Below are 19,475 nucleotides of genomic sequence, written 5' to 3'. Positions count from 1 at the left end.
AATAAAGCAATTTTTCATAAAAAATATATCAAAATAAAATAAGAACAATAACAAGAACAAAGAGAAAGAACAAGATGATACAATCTAAGTCTAAAGATAAAGAACATAGATCAAAGAAAAATAACAAAGACAAAGGATACAAAGACTAACATGGAACAGAACATCATCATACTTTTACTCCACTCCTGCCCCTTAACTCCTACAATTTAATAGCCCAAGAATGAATGAGTCCCTGAGTCTATTAGTGTTGCATCATGGGAGGAGCATTCGTGCACTCATTCTGCTTCTCTGCTCACTGATGACAGTGTTCAGAGGATGACTGTCATCATCCATGATGGACAGTAGTTTGTTCAATGATCTCCTCTCAGCAACTGTCACCAGTGAGTCCAGCTTCATTCCAACCACAGAGCCAGCCCTCCTGATCAACCTGTCCAACCTGTTGACACTCCTCTTGGACACATTTCCACCCCAACACACCACAGCATAGAACAGGACACTGGCCACCACAGACTGGTAGAACATGCAGAGGAGCTTCTTGCAGATGTTAAATGATCGAAGCCTCCTCAGAAAGTACAGTCTACTCTGAACTTTATTATACTGTATACATGGTCTGTGTTGAAGGACCAGTTTACTGTCCATCCACACACCGAGGTACTTATAGTTGTCAACTATCTCCACCTCGTCGCCTCTGATGGACACTGGACGTGGCTTTGTCCTGGACCTCCTAAAGTCCAAGACCAGCCCCTTGGTCTTTGAGGTGTTCAGCTGCAAGTGGTTCCTCTCACTCCAGTCCACAAAGTCATTTGCATTTCCGGAATCCAGGGAGGTCGTTCACCTTGACCCAGAGACGACACAAACTTGTTTTCCGGCCTTTGACAACACAAGGGATACCACAAATGCATTTTTTCCCCCGGCCTTCAGGGTCGCCTTGACCTAGCGACAACACAAGGGTTAGAATTATTTTTTAAATAATTTAATTCCATAATGTCTATATTGAAAGGTTTGCATTTGTTTTTACTGAGTAATTGAATTCAATGTTTTGTGTATTAAAAATGTTTTTAAGAATAGATTTTAAAGAATTTTTTTTAATATATATCTTTTTACATGTAGAGTTTTATAATACAATTATATTATAACAAATCAAATTAACTTTTCTAAATTCAATAGTTTTTATTCTTAGACTTTTGAAATCAATTTATAAATTCAACATTAAGATTTAAGGGTGTAATTATCCTTACGCATATATTTAAAAAAAAAAAAATAGTCTATAAAAGATTCAAAGTTTCAACATTTTATATTCAACAAGTAAATATTCTAATGTCACTGATATTCTTCCATGTTGGTGCAACAAACTACTATTAGCTCGATGCTAACGAGAGATTCACTCAACAGTCCGTCAAGCTAACAAGCTAACAAGCTAACGAAAGATTGTCTTGCTCTGCTTTCCTGAGGCTCCACTGAGCACTCCGGTTTCCTCCCACAGTGGAGGTTAATGGTTGATTTTCAGGCATTACGTTTCTTCAGGGGCCACATTTGAGGAAGTGGCTGTTAACAGGGGCCGTGAAGCAATAATAAAAAGTCAGGGAAAAGTATAAACTAAATATTAATTAGGCTTATATTATTATTTTTTGTATTTTATATACTGTGTTATTTTTATGATATTTTATGTTAAATATTTCTTTTTTTTATATTTACTGAAATATTTTGAGGGCCAATAAATACTCGAAAATGACAAAAATCCTAAAACATAAACTCAACTCACATTTCAAATTGATATTTAAAAATGTTTTTTATTATTATTATTGTTATTATTGTTATTGTTATTGTTATTGAATTCAATCATTTCCATATTTAAAGGTTGAATTTGTTTGTATTTAATTATATCAAAACATAACAAATTATTGAATTAAATAATTTAAACATGTAAACGTTCAATATAGAAATTATAAAAAATATATATTATTTAATACTTATTGCCAAAAAATATTAAAACGTTTCTATTAATATATTTAAATGTTAATTTTTTTTTTAAATAAACATTCTGATATATTTGTAATTCGTGATGATAAATATTATATATATTATTATACATGTAGGTCAGTTTGTTTTTTTCTATCCTATATTATACTTTTGTGATCGATATAAGTAAATATATATAAGCATAATAAGGATTTAATATTATTTATTTTTAACATAGATGTAAAGTGTAAAGAAAGATTAAAAAAAAAAGTTAAAGTATTTTTATTTGGGGTTTATTAATAATACAAATAAATGATATTCACGCTGCAGGTGAGAAGTGCTGCCACTAGAAGGAGCTGTTGTGCGACGATACTAATATCTTAAAACTCTACTTATTTATTCTTCTTCACGCTTTAAAAAAAAATAAAACATCAAATATAGTTTTAAAAAGGTTTTTAATTTCCAAACAAAGTGCTTCAAAGTCACCGCTGGTTTTTAAACCAATTTTGGGAGACGCGCTCAAAAACACGCACAACTGCGTGAGAAGATGCGGGTGTTTTGGGCTAAGAAAGCGGGTCACGGAGGCGCAGGTTGACGCAGCAGCAGTAGAGGAGGGATGATGGAGGGATGATGGAGGGATGATGGAGGGATGATGGAGGGATGACGGAGGGATGACGGCGGCGATAAAGACGCTGCTGGGGCCGCGGATCACTTTCTTCTGACGCGCCTCGGGGAGTCGGCTCAAGATCGCTCCTCTTTGATAAGGTCCTCGCCGCGATCTACCGGCGCAAACCCACGCGGACCCGGGCGCGAGCGACGAAAACACGCGCGACGGGCTCGCGGACTCGTGCACGGCCCTTTGAAGGGCGCGAGTGAGTCGTCAGCGCTTCGTGGGGTTTTTTTCGAGTGCGGAAAAGGAGGAGTAGTTTTATGCAGCTTCCAGGACCCGGCAGTCGGCTCCTTCACTTTGAAGTGCTGCCGCTCCAGCCTCGCGGTTCAGTCGGTGTTGAGTCGCCCACAGGAGAGAGACGCGGAGCGGCATGGCAGGAGAACACTAGCTCCTCAGAACCTCTCCACAACAGTACCCCCCTTTTTCGACTGGTACCGGGGACCGTACGCACGGACGAAGGACTGTGGAATACTTTTTTTTTTTTTTTTTTAATTCTCCGACTGGATAAAGGAGTCCGGAGCGAACTTGTGGATCGATGGTAAGTTCCCGGAGTAGAACTGGAGCCGCCTTTGAAGTTGTTTTCTGGAGGAAACCAATGTTTAGGACCCTCGTTTAAGTCTAAAGATTTTTTATTTTTTTGGTTCCACTTCTTCGCCACATCTGGGTTTTTTTTTTTAAGTAGTTGGACTCTTGGAAACATCAAAGAACTTATCAACCATTTCACTCACGTTTTCTCATCGTCCAGCAGTAAATGTCCTCCGGGTACTCCCTCGTTTTTCCCTGTCCTGGTTCTGATAATAAATCTAGTTTGAATGGGCTTTTTTTTTTTTCTCGAGGTGTCTCCTCAGCGCCACAGATGTTTGGTCCAATGGCACATCTGTAGGAATTCCTGAGCTTGTGTTTATGTAATTCTGCTGCAGAGTGGACTCGCCTGTCTGCACAAAGACTTGCTTTTGAAGTTGATCTGCCTTTTTGATCTGATCAATACTTTGTGGGTTTTCTTTTTTCTTTTTTTTTTCTAGAGAGAAGAAGAAGAGGAGCTGCCAGAGAGGAGCTCCCCCGCTGACATAAGAGAGTGAGGAGATCACTGCTGGGAGCTCAGAGGGAGGAGGAACAACAACCCCGCTCTCTTCGGAGTCATGAGCCGGGCTCTCATGGACCACATCTCCAGCAGTTTCCGAGAAGATGCGCCTCGACCCCCGGTGCCCGGGGAGGAGGGCGAGGCGCCCCGCTACCCCGGCAAACTCCCCGCGATGAAACCTCTGGAGAGCCCCAAATCGGTTCCTCCACGTTCCCCGGGCTCCTCGGCCAGGAGGAACGAGGACGGTCTCGGGGAACCGGAGGGGAGCGCTTCTCCGGATTCCCCCCTGTCGCGGTGGACCAAGTCCTTGCATTCGCTCCTCGGGGATCAGGATGGGGCTCTACTTTTCAGGACATTCCTGGAACGGGAGAAGTGCGTGGACAGCTTAGACTTCTGGTTCGCCTGCAACGGCTTCCGGCAGATGGACCTCAAGGATACCAAAACGCAGAGGGTGGCCAAAGCCATCTACAAGCGCTACATCGAGAACGACAGCATCGTCGCCAAGCAGCTGAAGCCGGCCACCAAGACCTTCATCCGGGATAACGTCAAGAAGCAGAACATCGACTCGGCCATGTTCGACCAGGCGCAGACCGAGATCCAGACCGACATGGAGGAGAACGCCTACCAGCTGTTCCTCAGCTCCGACATCTACCTGGAGTACGTGCGGACCGGCGGGGAGAACCCGACTCACGTGAGCGCCAACGCGTTGGCGGAACTTAAAGTCGTTTGTGGATATTTACCGACGCTGAACGAGGAGGAGGAGTGGAGCTGCGATCTCAAGGGCAAGACCGGACTGGCCAAGTCTCTTGGGGGGGCCATGTCCCTGAGAGCCGTGGAAGTGATGGACAGGGCTTACAGGTAAGAAGCTTTTTTTTTTTTCCTTCACTATCCTAAAAACTGTATGAACGACAACAGACCCCTGAGGTGCACCACGAGTCAAGCTCCAACAATATCAGCGTTCGCTTCTTCGAGTCGCTTTGATCTCTACTGTATCATCAACTTGTCGGCACCGAACGCAACATTCCAGCATCGGCTCTTTCAACTTCCAACCCCCCTACACCCCCCACACCCCACCACCGTATCCGTGAAGTGCAGTATCGCTGCTGTCAAGCCTTTGACGCCCCGTCTCTGGCACTGTCTCACCCTCTCCTGGCAGCGGGGCGACGGCCCCTCCGTCTGACGCTCGCCTGGATTTCCGGGGGCTTTGAAAATAGTTCCGCAGAACGAGGGATCATCTTCCACAGGAAAAAAAAAAAAAAAAAGTTCATAGAGTTGGCTCCGGCCACACAGCCGGCGAATAATAGATGATGACATTGCTCTCTCTCCTGAACCGCACTGTCCCCCCGGGGCCCTTTGGCGCAGAGACCTGTTGGCTTTCTAGTTTTTTTTAAATATACGGACCAGGAGTGGAGTTTGCTAACTTGTTCTTGCGGTTGCTTGAGGAAGTTTAAATTGAATTGGGGGGGTGGGGGGGGGTGTAAAGGTACATGCTAACAGGTTTAGCTGGACGACACCATCAGGGGGGAACCACCGACCGGTACTGAACTTTCACAACAACCTCCGGACTGACAGCAAGTCTAATTCTGCCGGAGGGATTCAAACCTGTAGAAAAGTCCTCTTTTGACATGGACCCCCCCTCCCTCTTTCTCCCTCCCATTGTCACCATACAGATTCAAAACATGTGGAACCCATTTCTGCCTTTTCCGCTCCCCTCTCCTCACCTCTTCTCATCTGGCTCAGGTTGTCTAAAAAAAAAAAAAAAAAAAAGGGGGGAAGAGAGCGAAAACAAACCCTGATTGGCAGCAGCTACAGTGCAGAATCCACCACCATCCCTCCCTCCGCCACCCCAGCCGCTCACTCTCTTCCCTTTTTTCTTGTTTGCGTCAATTCTCCTCTGATTCCCTCCTTTGCTGCTCTCCCCCCGCCTCCTCCACTTTTATCTTTCCTTCTTTTGAAAACTCGGGGATAGGGACTCGGAGGCATGCTTTGGAGTGAAAGTAAAAAGGGGGGAAGATAGCAGAGAAGGAAGGATGGAATAGAGAAGAAGTGTTTTTTTTTTGTTGGGGGTGGGGGGGGGGTGAAGAAGAATAGAAGGGGTGAAATGAAGGGAAGAGAGGGAGGAATGCGAGGCCAGCTGTGTTAAATACCTGACTCTTTGCGAGCCCCTTCTGAAGGTCAGCTTGAAACTGGGGGCCCTACAGCTTTAGTCATGCTGGCTCATAGAAACCCCCCTCAACCCCGCCTGCCCTCGCTCTCCTTTTTCTACCCCTCGTGCCCCGGTTATACTTTTTCTTTCCTGATGGTCACCCTCCTTCCTCCGAGGAGGATGCATGCACAGTTGGAGACGGGGAAAGAGTGAGTGTGAATGGCAGGAGTGGAAAGATATTTGAGGAGGCATGAAAAGGACTTGATGGGATTTTTTTCTGTTCTGTTGAACTTGAAGTTTCGCAAACAGCTGCAGAACATATTGAAAAAAAGGGGGTTGAGGTGGAGTGGAGTTCAGGCCAGGTGGAGCATCTCGCCGACGTCACCGGATCCTCGATCTGGCTTTTGTCATCCGTGATTGTGAACTTCGCGAGAGAAGATGTACTAACGCCCGCTAAAGTTTTTAACCTTTAAGGGACGTAGCCTAGCATAACTTTCCCGGCCATAAATATTCTTAAAAAACAGACTAACACTTGGAAAGCGAAGACCTCTGCCAAGCAGCTCATTTTCATTACAAAATTTACATTTACAACTTCATAAATTAATTTTATCCAAAAATATCCATAACCTTTTTAAGCATTTGAAATGGTGCAGCAGTAGTAGTCAGACAACTCTCTCCAACACAGAGACATCTTTAAGTGATCCCTGGTGAAAATTCGGAACAGAATTTGCAACATTCCTTCATAGTTTCATCCCAATCTCATCATCCGTTTTTGAGTTATTTTGCATAAACATATGCAACATAAAAAGGCAAATGGTCGTCTTTGCAGAGATAAACTTTTGATTTCAGTAATAGTTTGGACTCAAAGTTTTGACGATACGATAGTATCAAGATATTACAATAATTTAAGTATCGGACACGACTAGCGTGATAAATTGCCGTACCCTTGTGGTTTTTTTCAGTCAAAATCCAAGTCCAAAGATGCGAAATATGTTCATGACTTTAATAATTGCCAACAGGCAAATGTAATGTAGAGATACATGTTTGAAAAATGATCCCCCTTGACCAGTTCAGTACCTTTTATACCACCATTCGTTTGATCGTGTAAGTCATGGTCGTACTAATCTTTCTCCCTCATCTCGGCAGATCGTACAAGCGAGGCGAATCGGTCAACGCCTGCCCGACTGGTTCCTACGCCCCCGTCTGCAGCACCAACGACAGCGAGGCGTCCAGCGACGCGCTCACCGACGACACCATGTCCTTGACCGACAGCAGTGTGTGAGTGCAATTATTCCTTTAAAAAAAGCAGCGGAATCTTGATAGCATCCCTAGTGACGACTGAGGACGAGAGGATACAGTCGACTTTTTTTTTAGCTTTTTCATTAAACCCCCGCCCAATAGATGGTCATTATGTCCTCCGTAACTGAAGGAACAATCGAACAATGAAATCCTGCGAGAATCCAGCGATGACTGAGGACAGGAGGATACAGTGGAATCCAGCAGCTGTTAAAGCTGTACATATTTTAGTTTCAAAACAAATGAAAGTGGTTACGACTTCGTCAAGAGTCATGTGGTCTGTAGATTATGCAACGCCAGAGTCAAGTACTCGACAATACTACACATATGTACTTGATGCTACTTTAGTCGAGATGTATCGTCGCACCTGTATCGTGATACCTGTATCGTACCACCAGTGCAATGATCTTTGGCAACCAACGGTTTTGGTAAAGCTAACTAAGATAACCGGAGGTTATCAACCCTCCAGCTTTGTTAATCACACTCGAGTCGTCAAACACGCTTGAGTCGTCAATCATCACGTATGACAGGAGCAACATGCATGTGTTGCCGTACCCCCCCCCCCACCCTCCCGCGCCCCCTCGAGGTTCATTTCAAAACGTTTTTCGATCGTTTCTTCATGTGGCGCGAAGCAATGTCTAATCGTCGTTAAGAAGTATAAACAGCTGACTTATCAATAAAAGAAAAAAAAAAAGCTTTTGAACTGTGAACTCTGGCGTTATCAGTCGTACGTGCTCGGGCCCTCATAGTCCTCACACATGTGACGGGGCCCGGATGATGAGGTCACCGTCAAGGCCGGAAGACTCATTTTTTTTTCTTACCTCATCCCACACGGGAGCCGAGGTCAAGGCAAGATTAAACACAATCAAGCCGACCCGAGGCGGGGGGGCGGGGTCACATGTGTATATGGTGGCTGTAAAAAGAGACTTTTTTTCTTCTTCTTCTTCTACTTTTTTTTTTTTTTTTACAACCGCAGACGTTACTGTCCTCTTCAAAAGAAGCCGAGGTCCATATAGTCGCGGCGCACTTTACCACGGGTTGCAGGGACACGCCCCCCCTCCTCTCTTTGATCCACATATCTGGCCCTCTTTAGGCCCGTTAAAGCCACCCATAAACATTTGAATACAGTTCGCAGATAAAGACGAGAAGAAACAACAGCGGAGGAGGCGGTCGGGTGGGAAGAGAGAGAGAGAGAGAGCGATGGAGGGGGAATTTTGCTTATATCTTATTTATGGATTTGCTTGGACGCTGGGGAATGCAGCTGCGCAGACTTCAAACATTACCTTATCTTACAAACCAGGCTTTTGATGTGCGGAGATCAGAGGCAGAGGCAACGCTTGCCAAATGAAGATTGGGGCAGGAGGGGGGGAGAGAGAGAGAGAGAGAGAGAGAGGGAAGGGAGGGCGGGTGGTGCTTATGCTCATGACTGTAGCGTTTCAAAGCAAAAGTGAGAAAGTGCTACTCAGTTAGGCTGGGTCACCGGGAAAGTGCTGTTTAGCATGAGAGAGAGAAGACGCAGGTTTACGCCGTCAAGTGCTTCGGTTTGAAGTCGGAGCTTTTGACGCTTTCGGGGCCCCACGGGTCGAGTCGACCGTGACGAGGGGGGGCGGGAGAGGGACACCTGGGCCCCCCCAGACCCCCCCCCCCCACGAGGAACTCTTTCTGCTAGCATGAGAAGCTAGTTTGGTTCGTGAGAAAACGGTTGATATTTCTCAAGACAATTTTGTTAAATCTCCTTAATGGGTGGAGAGGCTCGGGGGCCAGACATGGCCGTTTCACTGTCACCATACGGCCCAATCTTGATGAGAAGCTGAAGTTTACTTTTTAGTGTATGTTTTTCTTTTCTTCTACATATTCCGTACTTACATCAGTTCAAACATTGACCATGATTTTTCGTTTGTATCTACACTCTGTGATTATATTCAATGCGATTAACGTTTTCTTCTTCTACCAAAACATCAAATGTCATCAATCTTTTTTACAATACTGTGTCATGATGAATTGTCATGTGCAAGTAGTTTGTTACTCTTATGGTATTTTCTGGTGGCGCTAATATACCAACATTTGTATATTGAATTCAAAAGGCTACGAATGAGGCACTATTGAATTTAAAAACATTTGTTTTTGCATTATTATGAATGGAATATCAAGCTCAATGTTTAAAAAAAGAATCAAATGTATAATTTTTTCATTCATTTTTTATTTGTTTTAATGCTAATTAAACCTTTAAATAAACCAATTATTTAGGTGTGAACGTTAAAAAACTTTAATTGAAATAAAGATCTCTTCAATATTTGGATTGGCACTATATTATATATATATATATATATATAGTATTATAGTTATTTATATAATATATTGTCTATTGACATGAGTTATGGATGATCATTTAAAGTAAAAATGGATTTTAAAAGTGTGTTATTTGGGTTTCTGGTTTTCTTCCTTGACTCCGGGTGGAGGCCACGGGCATTACCCAAGTCTACATATAGAGAACATATAGTAGTCTGATTCCAAGTCTTCCAGTCATAATTCACGGATGGATTTGATGGCCTCAGTTGACCGAAGAGGAACAAAAAAATGTCCTTGAAGATGAGTTTTTTAACCCTTTGAACTCTTCCTGCGCCCCCACAGAGATGGCATCCCTCCATACAAGCTGGGCTCCAAGAAACACTTACAGAGAGAAATGCAGCGTAACATGAGGATGAACAGCCAAGTCTCTTTGCCCGCCTTCCCTGTAAGTACACACTCACACACACTCACACACACTCACACACACACACACACACACACACACACTCTCTCAACTTGCTCTGAACCGTGTTACCACAGCGCTGTTCGTCTGTTCTGGGTCGCACAAACTCTATCCTGCATACACAATTCCAACAAAGATCTGAAGACCATTGTCAAAGTCTTCTCTCTCTCTCTCACACACACACACACACACACACACACTTCCAAACATAAAGCTCCCCTCCTCCCCAGCCCCTCGCTACCTTTGGTGTCACCTACACCCCCATTAGGGTTCCTTGAAGTCAGCGGGAGACGAGGAGGTCCCTAAGCTGTTTATCGCCGCCGAGCTCGGAACACACCAGGGTTTTTTTTTTCTTCCCTGCTGGTGCTGTAAATATGGAGAACAGAGGAAGATGAGGAAGATCTCTGCTGTTTTATCCCGGGGGCTCTGAAATCAGTCTGGTCCCCCTGTAGAAACACAAAGATTCTTTCACACACACACACACACACACTCTTCTTTGATCTGAGGATGAATGGAGCATACTTGCCGGAAAGTGACAACTTCCAACTGAGCTGGCCCCCTTTTTTCCGCACCCCCCCTCTCCCCAACCCCTCCATATATACACTTACTCATCCGACCTGAAGCCACGCCCCCTTTTAAAAAAGTCAGCGATATCTCCGAGGAAAGTTGTTGTCCTTAAGCCCTTAAATGACCGTCCTAATTCTTCTCTTGGATTTTTTTTGGCAATGGCCGCCATTCCCATGGTGCACCTGCCTCCGGCTCCGGCCTATCCTTCATCCTTGTAACAAAGGGATGACGGAAAAGAGGAAAACCAAGATTGCCGCCACAAAAATAAAAGAAAGCAAATACTAACAGACGCTCACACACTCTCCCGCTGTCACTGTACTGTACCTCAAAGATGCCCAGCAGGTGCCGGAGAGGTAAATTACCTCAGTCCTTTTTGATCCTCTTCTTCTTTCCTGTGGCCCCTTAATCTTTTTTTTCTTTTTTTCTTCCATGGACACACATCTTTGCATCTCAAATTTTCTCTCCTGCTATTATCCTTCTTTAAGTTCCTTTTCACCCCCATTGTGATTCGCTATTTCTCTCTCGTCGCTTTATTCCAACCGCTGCGTTTGATATTTGACGGGGTTTTTTTCGACTTTGAAGTCTCTGGTATTGTGGGCCCCGGGGCCTGATTCGGCCTCTGATTGACCCTCTATGCTTTCTGGGATTTGTCTTGATCATGCGGTAACATGCTGTGTTTTTTTTTTGTTTTTTGTTTTTTTTGGTGTGAGTCATCCCACTTCTGACACCATTTCAAAACACAAGTTACCGTAATTTCTTGAATATTTATGCCATCTTCAAATACCAATGGGATGCAGAGAACAACAGGTTTGCGGTTATATTACTGTCATGGTAGCTCCCAAGTACTTCTGGAGCACCTGGAGCACCTGCAAATGTATACATTTTTTTGGGCCTTATATTGCATTTTTACTGCTGTAAAAGGCTTTTAAGGCTGAAAACAAACACTTTTCAAGTGCAAGAATTTGAAAAAAACAAACTATTTGGATTCTCAGTCCTACCAAACCAGCTAAAAGTAACTACCATCGTTTAAAATTGAGAAATCTGGGGAGTCGTTTCCATTTAAACTATTATTCAAATCTCAAAAACTCACTGCACGACAGTAAAAACACCCACAATACCTCATTAAAACTTAGTCTCTAATGCAAATGAGACTGTAGTCGGTTGGTAAACGTAGCTCATCGACCTGTTTTTTTTGTTTCTTTAGCGAACACGCTGTCCACCCAAGGAGGTCGTTCCTATGGAGCCGGCAAAGTTCGCAGCCGAGCTCATATCCCGCCTGGAGAGAGTGAAGCGGGAGCGAGACACCCTCAGCTCAGTGGACGAGAGGCTGCAGCAGATCCAGGAGGTTAGTGTCCCTCAGCTCGAAATTGGATCATCGCTCAAGTTCAAACCATAACCGTGAATGTTGTATCTTCCCGCCAAGGAGGAGGAACGGGAGGACGTGGAGATCTCGGGAAGTGTCTCCCAGCTCTCGCCGCACCCTCTGAGCCTCTTCTCCGGCTCCGTCGACGAAGACCCGCAAGCCATTCTGGACGAGCACCTCTCCCGCGTCCTGAAGACGCCCGGCTGTCAGTCGCCCGCCGTCGCCCGCCACTCGCCTCGCTCCAGCTCCCCGGAGGATCGCCTCCTGTCTCGGGCGGGGTTCGGGATCAAGGCCCTGGTGAGGCCCGGACCCACGAGTCCGGATCAGGGCGCGTTCACGCTGACGCTGGGCCCCAGCGTGACCCTGGTGAGCCGGCAGAGCACCAAGCACATCCACCACCACTACATCCACCACCACGCCAGCCCCAAGAGCAAAGAGCAGATCGAAAGAGAAGCCGCTCTGAGGGTCCGGGGTCTGTGCTCCGGCACCGGGGAGTGTCAGCCCTGCCAGCCTTTCCACCGGAGCCGCAGTCTGGGCAGAGAAATGTGTGGCGCCGTTTCAACGGACGACAGCATCGGGTCAGTACCGAGGAGTGGATTTTCGACCTTGTTCTTTGCTCATACGTGTCACAATATCAACCGTACGATCGATTGTGTTGCAGACGCTCCAGCTCCTTGTCGAGGCGGGTCTGTCGCTCCGGGGCGGAAGACGGCGCCGAGCGGTGCGTGGAGGACTCGGGACCGATACAGCTCCCTTGTGACAAAAACGACCCGACCCAGAACGTGCTGCAGTGGATTCTGGAGAACAAACGCCAGAGCAGACACAAGTCCAACAGGTGAGAAAACTCCACTAAAAATGGCCACTGAGTGAAGTGAGTTAAAAGGGAGTCTTTGGATCTAACTCTCCGGTCCTGACACCTCCGCAGCACCCAAGGTGGCAAAAAATCCTTCGGCGGGTCGTCCAATCAAACGCACACGTGGGGCGGCGGCGGTAACTGCGGCCATCTTCGCAACCACCAGCCCGCGCAGCCCTTCGTCCAAGACCCGGCCATGCCTCCCCTGCCTCCCCCCAACACTCTGGCCCAGCTGGAGGAGGCCTGTCGCCGGCTCGAGGAGGTCTCCACCAAGCCCACCAAGCAGAGGTACACACACACCGTCACATTTTGGTTTTTCAAAACTCGTCATGTCGTCGCTCTTTTTCTCACGGTTGTTTTTCCTTTTTCTCTCCCAGCAGGCACTCTGTGTCGAGCAACCAGCGCGACAAGAGCCACCCGGTGTCGGTGGTCAGTGCCAGAGACAGTCCAGCGGGCCTGCCCACCAGCCCCAGTCTCCACTCAGAAGAGTACGAAGCCTCTAGCGTCCTGCCTTCCCCTTCCTCTCCTCCTCTCTGCTCCTCCTCTTCCTCTTCTCAACTATAGCCTCCACCCTGCAGTGTACTTCTACCCTTTTAACTTTTCCGTCTCGTCACACAAACTGTCGAACGCGTGACCCCCCCTTTTCCTTAGGGGTGTCTTTAGCACGAGCTAAACACATTTACTTCCATAGATGTATACAGTGGTCACTCGTTCATGAAGGTTACGATCTGAAATCACAACAACCCTAGCGATAACCTGAGAGGTATAACCCCTACTGCTTTGCCGCCCAGTCAACCAATCACAGCCGTCTAGTACTCTAGACATGGGATCTTTAACTTAAATACAGTTTTGTATCATTAAATAAAGCAGTGTGTACAGTATATTTAAATATGCAGTACCACAACGCTACCTCGATACAGCGAGGGACCACTGTATTTCTATTGGCCGTCCTTCAGTGAGTTGGCCGGGCAAAGAGCGAGCTACCTAGAAAGACTTGGACACATCTGTTGGGGAATTAATAACACTGTAACACTAGGTCACACACACACACACACCGTCGCCATCCTGTCGTCCAAGCCTCCCCTCCGTCCTCACGCTCGTCCTCTTCCTCTCTGTGCGCAGGATTGAATGTAAAAGCGAGCGTACGGCGAGCGGCGGCGGCGAGACGGTGGTGACGTACTTCTTCTGCGGCGAGGAGATCCCTTACCGGCGGACCATGAAGAGTCACTGCCTCACACTCGGACACTTTAAGGAGCAGCTGCGCAAGAAGGGCAACTACAGGTGTGTAGTAGGTGTATGTCCGATCAGAAGATCGACTGGTAGCATTTTAAACGTTGAATTATAATGAATACATTTAATAATCTCTATATTGAAAGGTTGAATTACCTTTTATTTTATTGTTGACTTCAATCATTTGTATATTGAGTCCGTTGAATAATGGAATTTTAAACATTTAAAAATGTTTCCAAATTAATTAAAACTAAATTACACGTTTATTTTTATATTATTAATCCAATAATGAAAAAATTCAATTTCTAAATTCAATTTTTTTTTGTATTCCTAGCCTTTTAAATTAAATATAAACAATACAGAGGCGTATCATTGGCTGGAAGTTTGACAAGTAGCTCAGAACTTAGTTAACATTTATATATTTTCTTTCTTCAAACACATGCTCGCTAACACGTACAACAATCCCATAATGCACTGCAACAAGTTAAGCTTTTTTAAGCTGCTTCTTTGATCATCAGGCTTTTTTTTTTTAAAGTATTTTAACATTTATATATTTTCTTTATTCAAACACATGCTCGCTAACACGTACAACAATCCCATAATGCACTGCAACAAGTGAAGCTTTTTTAAGCTGCTTCTTTGATTATCAGGCTCTTTTTTTTTTTTAAGTATTTTAACAGTTCTTTAAGTAAACTTCTGGTTCAACGTCCATCTTTATCTACACGCACTCGAGGTCGTCACATGACGCCGAACACGCGGTCGAATAAAAAACGGTCAATCCTGGACGAAGAAAGACGCTTTCAAGTGCGTTTGTTTTGGTTTCATGTGTGCGTGGACAGTGGTGCAGTGATGAAGAAAGGACGAGAGCGAGGGAGGTGTGGTGGGGGGTTAGTGCGAGAGCTTGAACTGCAGCGATTTAGGACCCATCTGGTATTGATTTCCATGCTAAGGCACACTTAATACACACGGCTTTGAAGCCTCGGCCGCTTTCATTTCCACCAACAAAGACTCACACAAATGGCCGGCATGCAAATTCTTCACTGATGCTATCAAGGCTTTTTTTTGTTGTTATTATTCCTCCTCTCCGCCGCTGCGATATGTGCAGCCATCAACGCGCCCGCAACCTAATGTTTACACATGTTGTAATCATTTTATGGATACTTTTGAAAGGCGGATTATTAAATGCCAGATTGTTTGCCGGGCTGCAGGGAAGCGTGTTTGTGTGGAAAGATCTTTCTTTGATTTGCAGTGGCCATTAAAGGGAGAAAAAGATCAGACGCTTGTTGTTTAGGCTGCCAGGATCTGTAAGTGTTTTGCTAATAATTAAATGTTTCGGGCTGATTTCGCGGAGAAAAGGAAAGTTGCATCCAGTCCAGATGTGTTCTTTTTTTGGGGGGGCGGGCGGGGGGGTGACGGAGTGAACAAAATGGAGTTGTTGCATTTAAATTTACTATTGAAGCCTGTTAGCTTAGCTTTAACCTGTGCTTGACACCTTTTATTCATACAGTTTATGTAGAAATATAAATAATTTATGTTCTAAAAAACATTGCGAAAATTAGCTTAATTCACTTGTTTTCCAAAAGGTGGATGCTAACGATTAGCTTGTGATGCTAGTAGCGTTAAGCTAGTGATGCGGTTTTGCTGCCTTTGTATGAACTTTTAATTTCTTTACGTTATTCAAAAGTTTAACAACTTTTAGTATAATTTCATGAATTACTTTATATCCAATACATTTAATATTAAGATGAAGAAAAGCTAGCATACTTTTTCCTGCTACTAAAGAATCGTTTCACTGTCAAAACAAACTTATGAGTTACAACTAAATCGGGAAAACTTATGTGTTTACAGTTACAACAAAGAACAGTTCAATAGAACATGTTTTTTTAAATAAATGAATCCAAATTAAACTGTTTACAACATGTAGCCCTCCTGCTTAGCTTAGCATTTGCTGTCCAAAACCCGATATTTAATTGGTCATTTTTAGTTATTGTAAATGGTTTGGAAAAGATATTTAAATTAAAGTTAAACAAACATTTGTTGCCTAATATTATGGGGGTTTTTTTATTTCAATGTTTCATTGCTATGCTATGGGTTAGCTTGTGATGCTAATGTTAAAATTAGGCTGCAGTTCAGTTTTCGCCTTTAAGCAATTATTAACACCTTGTTGTTATTCTTTTTTATTTTGGAATAAAATTAGATTTTAGCTGAGTGCGTTGAGCCATAAATTAATGTTAAATTAAATGCGGAAATGCCGTTATTTACAGTAATAAATGTAATTTTCAGTACAAGATAGAACCATAAAACAGGATTATAGTTCAGACCTCCCAGCGACACTTCCATCCAAGTCGTCCACATCAGTCGCTCCGCTCTCTGGCGCTCGCCATTTCAGTTCCTGTGTCATGCCATCCGCATTTCTTTGGGGGGAACAAGAGCTTTAATAGCAGCCAGAGAATGTGTGGAGTTGGGTCATTTCAACATGGCAGCGGTTCAACAAAGAACAGTACTCCCGGCCGCTGCCAGACGATATTGGTGCCAGATGTCAGTACAAACGCAGATAGAAAAAAAAAAGGAAAGAGAGGGGGAAACAGATCTCACCACATAAAACGTGTTCCAGTGGAAATTTGGGCTCCGTGTCTCAGCAAAAGAGGGATCAGTGGACTGGAGTTTTGAAACGCTCTCTGATACCACTTTTTTCTGTTGGTTCACATGTTTGTTTGTTATCAACGGCCACCCCGGGGCTGATGGGGGGCTCGTGCACGGGCGGGGGTGGGGGGGGCACCTCCGTGGAGTCCTTGTTTTACAAGTTGTGCGAGTTAGTTAGCCGCCAGCCTTGTTAAAAAACAAACACCAGCACAAACACACAAATACATTCCAGTTGTCCCACACATGGAGCATATCAAGGGCCCTTTTTTTCCATTACATACTTAATGAGTGAGTTCTGAGACCCCCCCTCCTTGACTAAGTCACCCCTGCTGCTTTCTCTTCCTCTAAAATTAGGATGGGGGGGTTTCATCATTAATGGCCCAGTGAAGTCATGGCTGACAAGAAGTCCCTCCCTTGAATACTCTTTTCCCCTCCAACACACACACACTCAAAATGTTTGCAGTCTGCTGCCCTTCCTATAGCTCCGTGAGAGCCGGCGCTATCACGGGGTGGGGGGGCAGGACACGGCGTTCCCTCGCTCTTCCATCTCGCCTTCCTTCACTCCCTCTTCCCCTTCGCTAACTAGCCTGTAAGCTAGCTCTGAACGCAGTTTCTTTGAGATCTTGGTCAACGCTTTGGTTAGGACACCTTTACCCATGACCTCTACATCACTAAACATCGTTATCCTGTCGGCGGGTCCTTCCAGCAGAAGGTTTACACTCGGTTTCACAATCGGTGTCGGAAGTAGGATGGCACTCGTATCGGTAGCACATGATGTGTACTTTTAGATGGACCCGTCAATGGCCTGGTCAAATGGAGTCTCTAGTGTTCGCCACCCATCAGTGGTGGGATGGTAATGTGCGGCAGTCCGTGTGTATTCAGAGGACCCATCAAAAGTTTCGGTCATGTGGTGTCAGAGGTGGGATGGTAGTGTGTAGAGGAGCCATCATTAGAATGGATGGAAAACAAGGGTCAAAGGTGGTCTCCGGACTTTGTGTCTTGAGTACTGGGATAGAAGTGTGTGACGTACCGGCGGCGCATGTTACGTGTAGTTGTAGTTGATCCATCGATGGAATGGATGGAGTAGGAGAGACCTGGTAAAAAAAAGTTGGTCTTTGATGTTCATGTCTGAAGTGTGTTGGTAATGTCCTGCTACCGGTGTGTATTTGGAGGACCCTTCAATGGAATACAAAAGGGATCTGATGACCTGTGACGTGTGGTGTCAGAGGTGGGATGGTAGTCGGTGCGAGGCACACGAGGGAACCACAGATCAACCATAGTTTCAGGAACGTAGTACTTCACGTGATCACGAGTCTTAACCTTCTGGTCTCTTCTGTGTCACAGGTACTACTTCAAGAAGTCCAGCAACGAGTTCGAATGCGGCGCCGTGTTCGAGGAGATGGCGGACGACTCGTCCCTGCTGCCTACCTACCAGGGCAAGATCCTCGGCAAGGTGGAGAGGATGGAGTGAGGGCTCCCATCGTACCCCCGTGGAGGGTCGCTCGACGGACGACCACTTCACATGCACACACAGCACAAGTGCCGCGTCTTAAGACCCGGGAAACGTGGGACCAGGATGCGAGGACAGGAATGTTGCGAAAAGGAAGAGCTTGTGCTCCAGATCTACGTCGTCGTTGTGAATCTTTGACTCTAAAAAAAAAAGTTCTATATCGCTATTTATTGAAAGTTCCCCCGACTCTCCCCATGGAATCGCTGCTTGGTGACCACTCAACCGACCCCCTGCTTCGGTCCCGCTTCCGAAAAGGGGGTCTCAAGAACTAAAAAAATGCTACGTATGTTTATCCTCCTTTCTCGGGGAGTCCAGCCTTGATTTGTGGCGTCTTTAGTGCCTTTGTTTCCGCGGCGCAGGCATCGCACAAAACCCCGCCTACGTGTTCACAACGAAGAAGCTGCCGCTCCAGTCCACGACAATGTGTTTACGTCCATATAGATATTTACCAAGGAGAAGCTCTACCATGTGATCACGTGACCAGAAGATGCTCCCACACTACGTTCCGGTAGTGTTTTCATTGAGTACAGTAAAGATACATGGGTTCTTGCCGTGTTTTGCCCCGTTTTAAGGGTCCGTTTACTCCCTTGGTTTTCACAAGGGGCCTTATACGTCGAAGATATTTTTATGCATTTTAGTATCATGCTGTTAATGTTTTTCTAAAATATTGTATCACGGCTTCCTCGGCTCCACTTGTAAATAAGGCGTTCTATAGAGCTCGGTTTAAAAAAAAAAAAAAGATGCCTCGGTACTTTAATTATTGTAATTATGAAAAGATGTAGCCTTTATTAAAATGCTCTATTTTTCAAATTAGCTAATGGCTTCCTGTGGTTTGTGGTGTGTGTTTGCGCCGACTTCCTCCTCCTCGCCCCCCTGTGATCCTGCGAGGAAAACATCATTTGCATCCATTATCTGCTCTTAATTTACTCCCCGTCGGAAGAAGAATCCGCTTTAATTTGGCCACCAGAGCCTCGGCTTGTAGGTGTTGAGCGTCTTAATGAGACTTGAAATATGTTTGCAGCAGATATTTACTCTCCGGCCTCCTGTGACACTTTACCGAGAGCGAGAGTTAAATGTGCTCGTTTGCTCCGAAGCTAATTACGAGTCCAGCGAATCTCCAGGTGGCTGCGGCGCTAACTCCGCGCTGGCAACCCGTCCAGGATGACTCTGGAATATTTATTCACCGACGAGTTTTACTGCTTCGCTATACATTTTTACCGACTTCATGTTTGGACGCCGACTGTTTCGCAACCGGAGCACAAACTAGTGTTAAACTCAAGCTACACACACTCCTGAAATATCTTCGCTAATATTAGCTTTGCTACCATTAGCGTCGTTAGCAAAAATACAATGGAAACGGGTTACCTACTAAAAAAAATCTGCTAAAGGTTTGACAGAATATAAT

The 19,475-nt window shown here is 45.2% G+C and overlaps 2 protein-coding genes across 4 annotated transcripts in view; both read left to right on the top strand.

Moving 5' to 3' along the window:
* The window catches only part of cep112 (centrosomal protein 112), a 96,055-nt gene extending 92,271 nt beyond the window's left edge, over positions 1-3,784 (top strand). Inside the window, exon 18 of the mRNA XM_087808368.1 lies at positions 3,652-3,784. Coding sequence (XP_087664494.1) covers positions 3,652-3,695 — 44 coding nt within the window. The 3' untranslated portion in view covers positions 3,696-3,784. The remainder of the gene's footprint in view (positions 1-3,651) is intronic.
* axin2 (axin 2 (conductin, axil)) lies at positions 3,769-18,883 on the top strand. Of its 3 annotated transcripts, none has more exons than XM_087809744.1 (10): positions 3,769-4,568; positions 7,003-7,134; positions 9,784-9,886; positions 11,676-11,816; positions 11,895-12,412; positions 12,496-12,669; positions 12,760-12,975; positions 13,068-13,175; positions 13,810-13,968; positions 17,905-18,883. In XM_087809744.1, the coding sequence occupies exons 1-10, from the start codon at positions 3,769-3,771 to the stop codon at positions 18,029-18,031; spliced, it is 2,478 nt and encodes an 825-aa protein (XP_087665870.1). In that variant the 3' UTR covers positions 18,032-18,883. The 3 variants fall into 3 exon arrangements, with proteins under 3 accessions (XP_087665870.1, XP_087665869.1, XP_087665871.1); XM_087809743.1 differs by having other exon boundaries at positions 13,065-13,175; XM_087809745.1 differs by lacking the exon at positions 17,905-18,883 and having other exon boundaries at positions 13,065-13,266; positions 13,810-13,883.
* Positions 18,884-19,475: the final 592 nt, after the last annotated feature.

Source organism: Callionymus lyra, chromosome 15 (genome assembly GCF_982586985.1).
Source record: "Callionymus lyra chromosome 15, fCalLyr1.hap1.1, whole genome shotgun sequence".
NCBI classification, from domain to species: domain Eukaryota; kingdom Metazoa; phylum Chordata; class Actinopteri; order Syngnathiformes; family Callionymidae; genus Callionymus; species Callionymus lyra.
Note: the sequence above shows the minus strand (reverse complement) of the source record. Positions and strands in the feature narration are given on the sequence as shown.

Bases quoted from the DNA above. Each gene is read 5' to 3' on its own strand.
- axin2 (XM_087809743.1), top strand. From the start codon at position 3,769: ATGAGCCGGGCTCTCATGGACCACATCTCCAGCAGTTTCCGAGAAGAT. The intron at 11,817-11,894 runs GTTAGTGTCCCT...CTTCCCGCCAAG, and splicing joins GGCTGCAGCAGATCCAGGAG to GAGGAGGAACGGGAGGACGT. The intron at 13,969-17,904 runs GTGTGTAGTAGG...TCTGTGTCACAG, and splicing joins CGCAAGAAGGGCAACTACAG to GTACTACTTCAAGAAGTCCA.